This window comes from Prionailurus viverrinus, chromosome B4 (genome assembly GCF_022837055.1).
Source record: "Prionailurus viverrinus isolate Anna chromosome B4, UM_Priviv_1.0, whole genome shotgun sequence".
NCBI classification, from domain to species: domain Eukaryota; kingdom Metazoa; phylum Chordata; class Mammalia; order Carnivora; family Felidae; genus Prionailurus; species Prionailurus viverrinus.
Window position 1 is genome coordinate 31,862,797 of NC_062567.1, and position 10,975 is coordinate 31,873,771.

The 10,975-nt window shown below is 42.9% G+C and overlaps 1 protein-coding gene across 8 annotated transcripts in view; it reads left to right on the forward strand.

Moving 5' to 3' along the window:
• Window positions 1–10,216, forward strand: part of ADA2 (adenosine deaminase 2) — a 35,368-nt gene extending 25,152 nt beyond the window's left edge. For 2 of the 8 annotated variants that reach the window (XM_047867005.1, XM_047867002.1), the window contains 2 exons: window positions 331–533; window positions 774–2,219. In XM_047867005.1, the coding sequence (XP_047722961.1) occupies window positions 331–533; window positions 774–873 (303 nt within the window). In that variant the 3' untranslated portion in view covers window positions 874–2,219. Of the gene's footprint in view, window positions 1–112; window positions 205–330; window positions 534–773; window positions 2,220–3,212; window positions 4,057–4,251; window positions 4,793–9,325 lie in introns of those variants that run through there. The other 6 variants (XR_007154014.1, XR_007154013.1, XM_047866999.1 and 3 more) reach the window with 6 other exon arrangements.
• The last annotated feature ends 759 nt before the right edge of the window (window positions 10,217–10,975 follow it).

The window sequence follows — 10,975 nt, forward strand, 5'->3', positions numbered from 1 at the left end:
TTGAGGGTCCCCAGTGGGGTGGAATTTGGGGCAAGGCTAAAAACAAAGCTAAAGGGACATTGAGGAAGGCCAGTGAAGTAGGAGGGGCCATAGAATACTTTTGCTTTCACAGCTGCTTGGGGTTCTTTGTGCACCTGCCTCTCCTGCTGTGTTCCAGAGAGCTGCTCTGAGCCAGACCAAGAGAGAGACCAAATGTTTGTGAAGGTGAAGAATCTTGGAGAAAATTGGGAAGAGTATGAGGACTGGCTCTATTCCTTGTATTGTACCCAGAAGTCATCCCAATGTTTTTGGGTCAGAGTTTGTCTTTCTTCTTTGCTTCCTGTTGGGCAGGTTCTGAAACTGGTGTCTGACTTGAGAAACCATCCTGCTGCTGTTCTGATGGCCACTGGGTACCCCATGGTGATCAGTTCTGATGACCCAGCAGTCTTTGGTGCCAAAGGCTTGTCCTATGATTTCTATGAGGCCTTCATGGGTATTGGGGGAATGGCAGCTGATCTGAGGACACTCAAACAACTGGCCATGAACTCTATCAGGTGAGGGTCCTGTGTACTTCCCAGATCCCCAACTCCCTCTTCCACCTCACAACTTGTGTTTATCTCTAGTAGAGGTTTATGGCAGAAGCTTAGAAGGTTTCTTTGGGTTTTCTCCACAACACCTCTGTTTTGTTATTGCTCTCGGATTGGGGAGAAATGTGTTCTGCAAGCATCTGAGATCCCCTCATCTGTTTCCCAACCCTTTCTCCTGGGGCTGACCTAAGTGCCTTTTCTCCGCAGATTCAGCACCTTGATGGATATTGATAAAAAAGCTGCCATGAAAACCTGGGAGGAGAGATGGAATAAGTTTGTAGCTGACCTGGCCGGGAGGCCAAAGTGAGAAGACAGTCACTTATTACCCTATTCCTCTGCTTCCCTCTGTAAGCTGTTTTCACCTTCTGTCAATCATTCTTGAACCCACACCAGTATAGTTTCTACCTCCATTCCTTTATCAAAATTGACATCATGAAGGTCATCAATGGCCTCGACACTGATTATCCTTTCAGGAACACTTAAACATTCTACCAGACTCATCGTTTTGAAATATTCTTTTCTCTCAACCCCAGTGACACCAACGCTCTTGGTTTCCTTTCTCTCTGGCCATTGCTTCTAGGGTCCCTTTGCCAGTTGCTCTTCTCTATCAGATTTCTGTGTCGGATTTCCTCAGGACTTAGTTTTGCCTCTCTTCTATTCATGCCTCTGCTTCTTCTCCTCTTTGTTTTCTCTTACTCTATAGTGTTTTCCTTGTAGTCTCATTCATTCCTTTGCTTTTAAATACTATTTATTTGCCGATGATCCCCAAATTTATTTATTTACTTGGATCCTTCACAAGAATCTCAGAAACCTACTATGTGCAATTCTCAATCTCTCCCTTTTAACCTTTTCCTGGTCTTTCCCATCTTGGCAAATGTCATCTCCATCCATTCTACCCAGGTGTTGAGAGCAGAAATTTTCAGTGAAATTGTTGATACTGCTCTCTCCCCTGTTCCCTGCATCAAAATGTATCTTGAATCCTCCATGCCTCTCTACCTGTGTTGCTATTGGCTGAGTTCAAACCACTATCATTTCTTGTCTAACAGTCTCTTAATTGAGCTCTCTTTCTTCTCTTTGACTTCATTTCATTTTTCACAGAGCAATGGCTTTTTAAAAATTAAATTAAATCAGGTTACACTGCTTACAACTCAGTGCTCTTAGAAAAATCCAAATGTTTCAACAGGGCATGTGGCATCCTGTTTAACCTGGATTCCTTTCAGCATCATCCTACCCCAGTCTCCCCCAGTGTACCAGACGTTGGCCTCACTGGTCCTTTGTTCCTCAAATATCCCAAACCCTATGCTGCATCAGAGTCTTTTCTCATTCTTTCTGACTGGGATATTCTTTCTTTCCACTTTTGTCTGATTCCTGTTCACCCTTAAGGTTTCACATTTCATGTCATTGTCTCAGAAATGTTTCCTAGACCCCTAACCTATTAATATCTCTCATGGCACCTTGCTTTTTTCCTTCATGACTCTTAGCATAATCTGTAATTATATATTTATTTCTGTGTTGATAGTCTCCCTCCCACCAGACTGTAAGCTCCATGTGAGCAGGAGCTAATGATTGTTTCATGTACATTGTGAACACAGAGCCTAGCTCCATGCCCCAAACCTAGTTAGTATTCAATAAAAGATGTGTTGAATGAATGGATATAACTGTATGCATTGAGCCAGTTGCTGAAGCAGGAGGGAACAGAGCAGAGTCTCCCCAAAGAAAAGACCTCATATGATCAAATTCTGGCTCATAGCCTAGTCTTCAGGAGAAGGAAGGCATGAAGCCATCCCTGTCTTCACTTGACTAAAGGATGTGAAGAAGGATCAAAAAATTCCTTAAAAGTCACAGATGGATTCAAATATCTTCTTATCCATCAGCCATCACCTGATCTGAGTTCATAGGCAGCAGCCAACCATCCCTCCATTAGTAGTTTATCACTCTTTGGTTCATGACACTGGGAAAAGTCTTGTTGATTAGGGGTCCTCAACCACAGACTGGTACCCAGATGGAACAAGATGACCTTTAAGATCCTGTCTAATTCTGACAGTCTTTGATTTATTGCCTTAACCAATCCCAGTAGATAGCACATAGGTCCCAGCTCAACTGACTCACATTTAATAAATGGTGAAAATGGGAACTTAGCTGAATGGGCTTTTGTAGCAAGTTGCCATGACAACAGGGGTCTCCCAGGAGCATAAGGTCTCTGGCCTAGACTTGGTGTGATCACTGATTTGGCAAATTAAACCAGCTACAAGTCTTGTCTTCATGCTTGGTTCAATAGGCTGAGTTCTAGCAAAGAACTAGAAACATCAACAGAACCAGACCCTGAGTTATGAAAATGTGGGAAATAGGTTGTAGCCCCCCTGGAACTGAGTAATATTTCTTCTAAGGGTAGTTAAATCTGATTTCACGTATTCCTCCTGTAGGACTTCCCAGAAGGTACACTGACATATGTTTTTTGGAAAAACTTGCATATTAATTGAATTTTTGTAAACGAAATCATGCTGTACCTGGGGTTTACTATTTATTTAAAGGAAATCTGAAGTAAAGTCTTCTGTTAATGAAACGTATTTTTGTAATTTGAATTCATGTAGTCTATATTTATTTATTTCTTAGAGTGAGGTTAAATCCTTTTTTCTTCTTTGCCAGGTGAATTGTCTGGGCTGGAAAAACCTAATGTCCAGGGCACCAAGAGTCCCTGACTTGCCAGGCTTATTGTACAAGTCCCCATCATCTGGCTTATGATGAATGCCTTGGTCCAGCCCCCTCCTCCTGGGTCCTGGAGCTTTTTGTCAGTTGGCACAGCTCCCAGGAAGGGCAGGGAGACTTCTGGAAATTCAAACTGAGGGAATGTTGTTGGAGATGTGAATCATCTTATTTCCCAACAGGTGAGAATTTGGGATCCAGACTCAGAGAAAACCCTGGAGCATTTTTCTTATTATCTTGAAATAATGTGAAACCTTCAGAAAAGTTGTAAGAATAGTACAAAGAACTCTAACATACTCTGTCTAGGTTTCCCAATTATTGACATTTGATAACATTTGCTGTATCATTCTCTCTACGTATCTGTATCTCTTTCAATGTCTGCATGATAGATCCTATTTTTTCTAACCAATTGAGACTTAAGATGCAGACAGTATGGCCCATTACTTATAAACACTCCAGTCTATATTTGCTGAAGACAGTGTCATTCTCCTATGTAACCACAGTTTAACCATCCAAAGCAGGATATTAACATTGATAAGATACTACCATCTCTCCCTGGCCCTTCCAGGCATGTTTCTTCTCTCTGCCCAGAACCTGACCCAGGATCACATGTTACATTTAGTTATCTCTTGTCTTTTTCAGTCTGGAACAGTTCTTCAGTATTTCCTTGTCTTTTGTGATGTTGACATTTTAAAAAAAGTTTTTATTTATTTATTTTGAAAGAGAAAGAGAGAGAGAGAGAGAGAGAGAGAGCGAGCGAGCTTGTGCATGCGTGCAGGAGCAGAGGAGGGGCAGAGAGAGTGAGAATTCCTTGCTGTCAACAGAGAGCCCACCTCAGAGCTTAATCCCACAAACCAGGAGATCATGACTGGAGCTGAAATTAAGAGCCAGATGCTCAACTGACTGAGCCACACACTCAGGCGCCTTGTGACCTTGATTTGAAGAGTACAGACCGGTTACTTTGTAGTGTCTCTCATTTCAGGCCTATGTAATGTTTCCTTGTGAAGAGATTCCAGTTACACATTCTTATGAGGAATACCTCAGAAGTATCTTTGTCCTTCTCAGTGCATCATATCAGGGGACACATGGATTGTGTCCCCTGGAGGTGGTCTGCACCAGCAAGCAACAGCCAATTGTTAAAATTTCAGCCTGTTGTGAAACCAATGGTGGTCTGAAATTGGTCATGATGGGAGTTTTTGTAATATGTATAAATATATTTTAAGTAAGTTCCAGGCCCAACGTGGAGCTCAAACTCATGATACTGAGGTTAAGAGTCAGCCAGGCAGCTGGGTCATTGGAGGAATTTTTACATTACAGAAATCAGCAAATACAAATCAGTGCGCATCCAGCCCCCCCAGCCAGTAGTTAAACATTTATCTGTATACCGAGGCATACAATGTCAATCTGTCCCATTATGATGATGTTCACTTTAATCACTTTGTTAAGGAAATGTCTGCCAGGATTTGACACTGTAAAACTTTCTACTTTGTGATTAATAAATATTTACTGGGGAAACACTTTAACTCTATGTAAACATCTTATTCCTCATCAAATCTTTAACCCATTAGTTTTTGCAGTCACTGAAGATTGTCATCTGAATCTTCTACTACTCCAATCATCACTGTTCCACTTAATTATTGCTGTGTAACAAATTATTTCGAAACTTAATGGCTTAAGAAATAATATAAATTTGTTAGCTCCTACAGGTTTTGTGGGTCAGGGATTTGGAAAGGGACCAGCTAGGCAGTTCTAGTTTCGGGGTCTCTCATGAGGTTGCAGTCAAAATGGTAGTGGAGCTGGAGCAGCTGGGGGCTGGCCAGACATCTTGTTTCTATACAATCTCAGGGCTCAGCCATGGAGTGTCCACATCAGCCAGTGTGGGTGGCTCATGTGTGTGAGGAGGCCAAAGGCTTCAAGAGTAAGTGTTCATGTAGTAAAAGAGAAATGCTATTGTCTTTTCTTTTTTCTCTTTTTAAAAATTTTTTTAATGTTTATTCATTTTTTGAGAGAGAGAGAGAGACAGAGACAGAGCACAAGTGGGGGAGGGGTAGAGGGAGAGGGAGACAGAATCTGAAGCAGGCTCCAGGCTCTGAGCTGTCAGCATACAGCCTGATGCAGGGCTTGAACCCACGAATTGCGAGATCATGACCTGAACCGAAGTCAGACACTTATCCAACTGAGCCACCCAGGCACCCCTGTTATTGTCTTTTCTTTCTTTTAAAAAAAAAAAAATTTTTTTAAGGTTTATTCATTTCTCAGAGACAGAGTGTGAGTGGGGGAGGGGCAGAGAGAGAGAGGGAGACACATAATCTGAAACAGGCTTCAGTCTCTGAGCTGTCATCACAGAGCCCAATGCGAGGCTTGAACTCATGGACAGTGAGATCTTGACCTGAGCCGAAGTTGGATGCTTAACCAACTGAGCCACCCAGGCACCCCTCTATTGTCTTTTCTAATATGACCTTGGAAGTTACATGGTATCACTTCTGCCATCCTTGATTGGTGATATCTCTCCAGTCTAAGCCTTCCCAGTTTCAAGAGGAGGGGACAGAGACCCCACTCTTTGACAGAAGACTATCAAAGTCACAATGTAAAAAGAACATGTAGGATTAGAGATACTGTTAGAAAATATTTTAGAAAATATAATCACCAAATATTGACTTCTTCCATATTTATTAGTTGCCATTCTACTATAAGGAAGAACTTCCTCTATCTATCTATCTCTATCTATCTATCTATCTATCTATCGATCTATCTATCACTAGGATTCATGGATCCTTATTCTATTCAGTGGACCATAATCTAACACTATCATCATTTCTTTTAAGATGCTTACACTGTTCCAGGGTTGACCTTGGGAAGGAACTCTGTTAAGCTGGCTCCTGTGACTCTAATAAATTCTTATGACTTTTTTTTTAGAATTTCCTTACTTTTTGACACAATTAAGTATTTTAGGTTCATTTTGCACTTTCCTTGTCTCGTGCTGGATATGAGCTCTTCTCCAAAGAACTATGATTCCTTTTAGTAGAGAATACTTAGAAGCCTTGATTTGAGCATTAGATGTGCTCATTGTTACTGGTGCATGTGTGTATGCACACATAAATATGATTCATATATATGCATACATAACTATAATTTATATTATGACAAAGAAAATCACACTCCCAAAATGGTGTCACTTAGGCCAAGTCACCATATTGGGGCTTAATACCTAACTTCACTGCAGTTTCAACTTGTGCCAGAAATAGAAGTCTTAACTGGTCAGTCAGGAATTTTCTGATCAGCACCAATGAGATAATCTGCTACATGGGCCCTCTCCATCCCTCAAAGATGAGGTAATCTACCTAATAACAGCCCCTGCCCTTCACCCTAAGGGAAGGTGACCTTGCCTGGAACAGTCTTCACTTTTGTTAATAACTTCTTGCCCCACTGTCTTTCTTATAAAAACCTTCCATTTTGTACAGCTCCTCAGAGGTCCCCTCTACTGCTAGATGGGAGGCTGCCTGATCCTGTGAATTGCTTAATAAAGCCAATTAGATCTTCACATTTACTCAGTTGAATTTTTTTTCATTAACTGTATATATTAAAACTCACATGCGTAGAGGCACCTGGGTGGATCAGTAGGTAGCATCTGACTCTTGATTTCAGATTAGGTCATGATCCCAGAGTCATGGGATTGGGCCCCCCATCAGGTTCCATGCTCAGCACAGAGCCTGTTTAAGATTCTCTCTCTCTCTTTCTCTCTCTCCCTCTGCCCCTCTCCCCCACTCATACTCTCTTCCTCTCAAATAAAACACACACACACATATTTATACATATACATTTATATCTATTTCCAAATTTATCTGTGTGCATTTAAACACCCTGAATTTGCAGGGTGCCTCGGTGGCTCAGTTGGTGGAAGCATGTGACTCAATCTCGGGGTTGTGCATTCCAGCCCTATGTTGGGTCTAGAGTTTACTTTAAAAAAAAAACACAGACAAACCATGAACATGTACCTATACCTCCAATTCCATTCAATACCATGAGTTTATTCTGGCCTCAGCCCTTCCCATGTCTAACTCTGTTCCCCAACAGTGAGAAATCTGGTTCCCCCATCCTCAATGTGTCTTTATAGTTACTGATTCCCTGTCTGTGTTGTCTATCTTTACCCCCCACTGCCACCTCATCTGCAGCTGGCTCTGCTGATACCTCTGGTCCCAGATGCCTCAAGGAAAGGGAGGGGAAGCTATGCACAATAGGGAAGGGAAGGAAAGAGAAACAGATTTGGAAGGAGACAAACACAGGGACATTTTAGAGCATGAAGAGATCATTAAGTGATCATTAAATGAACGGATTCACTGTGGTGTTACTGAAGCTCTCCTTTCAGGGGCTTGCACTTCATGGATCTTTTCTAAGAGAAATTGTGTATTAGTGATTCAAAATTCTTTGTCTTGGGGGGCGTCTGGGTGGCTCAGTCAGTTAAGCATTTGATTTTGGCTCAGGTCATGATTTCATGGTTGGTGAGTTCGAGCCCCACATCAGACTGTGTGCTGACAGCTGGGACCTGGAGCCTGCTTCAGATTCTGTCTCTCTCTCTCTCTGCCCCTCCCCCACTTATGCTCTGTCTCTCTCTCTCTCAAAAATAAATAAACATTTAAAAAATAATAATAAGATTCTTTTTTTTAAAGAAGGTCCTTCAAATATGTATAAGCCCCAGGATCCCACAAAATCTGGATCTGGGGTCTTTCTCTAGGTCAGCTCTTCATTTGGAATAAGGAAAACAAGGGAAGGTATGTTGAGTTGAAAAGACTTGCAAAACTGAGAAAAACATTATAGGCTCTCAGCCTAGAAGGGATCCTGAAAGTTATCTAAACCATCACCCCTTGTGGAAGAGCTGCCCCAAATAATCAGGCCTGCTTAATTTTTAAAGCTCACCAGAATAGGATTCTGTAACCTGCCCCAGTCACCCAGTCTAGAATCCCAGAATGTCCCTTTTCCCAAGGTCAGGAGTTTGAGTGACTGATGTGATCCTTGCCTCTCACAAGAATTGATCACTAGAGGATTGGATATATATAACTGCATCTATAGACCAGCATTAAGTTAGCATGCTAGATTATAAATATTATTTTCACATACATAACATATGTTACTTTGCATAGCTGTTATTCAAAAAATAACTTAACCTTCTTGGTCTTTTCATCTCTGTCCAGGAAGGGTGTAAATAGAGGTGTGGGAGCTGCTGGCTGTCTGGGAGCAAGGTGGGGACCGGGAGAAATTTTGAACTGGCTTTGCCAGAGAAATATCCATAACACTCAATGCTTACAGGTATTACTGTCTCCAGGGCAGAGCTGCTGAGTCTCATTTTGTCCCAGCTTGTAGCCAAGAACCTTTTCCTCCTCTACCTTCAGGGTGTCCTGGATCTAATCTTCCAAAGGGAACTTGCCTGGGGACTGTCCTTAAACCACATGTTAGGGGGATGAGATCTGTCTTGGTCCAGCCAGACCTTCCTGGGGCTAAGCCCCTTCTGGGGTGGGAAGGGTAGGAAGACTGGAATTTTTAGATTCATAGAATATCAGAGCTGGGAGAGGCCTAAAGATCATCTTATCTAACTCTTTGTGTTACAGAGGCCTCAATTAAGGCTCAAGGAGGGTAAACAGCTCCCTCAAGGTCACAGGGTAGGTGACAGCAAGTTTCCAGAGTCTTAGGTCTGGGCTCATACAACATAGGGCTGTTCTCTTCTTGTCTGAAGCACCTGTCAGTAACAGGTTTCCATAAACTCCTGGTGAGCCTAGGTCAGTTCTCTGGTTCAGACGGTGGAGTTTGGGCAGCCTCAGCCCCTTAACCCACCCTCAGACAACCCCTCCACCCGTACCCTTGCTTAATGAGGACAGAACCTTTAGACCTACTGGGAGCAGCGATTTTCCTCCTGGGACAGGCTAACCCCTCCTGTGACCCCTGGCTCTCCTTTGGCGGAGTTCCAGTCCCGGAAACTGGCTTAGTTTCCTGTCCCCCACCAGCAGAAATGGATTGATTCTTGGAGCTCAGGGCCTCCGCCTAAGGGCCTTCTCTTTGTCTAGGGTCTCCAGGCAGAGCGCAGGTCCAGAGAATCTCCACCAGCCCCCACCTCCACCGCTCCCCAGCTTGCAGACAGCTGTGGCCCTCGGAGACCCTCGTGACTGCCATTTAGTGGGAAATGGCCCGAGACAGAAGCATGTGGAAAGCAAATGGCGATTAGTGCGAGACTGAGGATAGCAGGAAAGACCTTTCCCGGCGGGAGCCTCGTCCCGTCACCTGTGGCTGGCGGCGGGGGGACTGCGGCATGCTGCTGACCCCTGGTGGCCACTTGCGGTACCACAAATGCCTCCAAGATCTACGAGCACCGTTTGGTTCCCTTATCCTCTGCTGTCGCCTCCTGTCACTGCTGGGAGTAACCATATAATAAGTTACAGTAGTAATACTTTCTGATTGTAAAACATGCTTATGGTAGCAAATTTGTAAACTTTAAAAAGTATAGATGAAACAAAAATCACCCATACTTCCACTACTGTTACTATTTTGGTCCATTTCCTACCCACAGTAAATAGTCCTCAGGATCTCATTCCAGCACCATCTCCCCGCCCTACCCCCCTCCCTGCTTCTGCCTTATTACCTGCCACTACCTCACTCATATGCTTTGCTTTTGCTGCCTCAGCTCCCCTCCCAGGTAGAAAGGCCTGTTCTTGACTTTGGGACGTCCTACTCTGTTGCTCTGTACAAATTTAGAGTACATAGTACAAGATGAGGGAATAGTGCCATAATAATTTTTAAATTTTATTATATTTAAAATAAAAAATTTTGAATACGTATGCAATATCATTTCAAAATTTAAAAAAATGTGAAAAGGATAGATTGGAAAGTCTTAAGCCTGTCCCAACTTCACCCCATCCTCCTTCCCACCACACCCATTTTTCCCACCATACGTATTAGTTTCTCATGCTTCTTTATGCAAAATAAACAAATGCAAATATGAATATTCTGTTTCCTCTTTTCTGATACAAAAGGCAGCATATTATGCACACTGTTCTCGGCTTTGCTCTTTGTATTTAACAATATGCCCTGGGGATTTTTCCATTTTGGGTCAGGGAATACTTCCTTTTTCTAACTCAGTGTTTCATTGTGGGAACATGCCATAGTTCAATTAACAAAGCCCCTACAAGTTGCATCTGGATTGCTTTCAAATATCTCTTATTATAAATACTGCTGCAATAGAATAAGTACCTACTTTGTTCAGTGAATGAAGAAAAGGCCAAGTAACAAGAGCCTTGTGAGCATTTCCCTGGGTTCATAGACTTGTGTCTCCCCCTGCCCCCCCCCCCCCCCCCCACTGCCATTCTTTCATGACAGCAGCTCAGGTGAGGCCTAGAGAAGGTGCTAAATCATCATCCCTGCACTGGTTGGTGGGAAGCAGGGTCTTGGTTTATAGGTCATAGGCCTGGGCCAGGCAGGTTAGAAGTAGAAATGGAACAAAGAAAAATATGCAAATGAGATTTTTAAGGAAAAATGAGGCATCAGTTTTCTTTTCTTTTTTTTAAGTTTATTTATTTATTTTGAGAGAGACAGAGAGAATGCAAGCAAGTGAGAGGCAGAGAGAGAAACCTAAGCAGGTTCTGTGCTGTCAGCACAGAGCCCGGCATGGGGCTAGAACCCTGAAACCATGAGATCATGACCTGAGCTGAAATCAAGAGTCA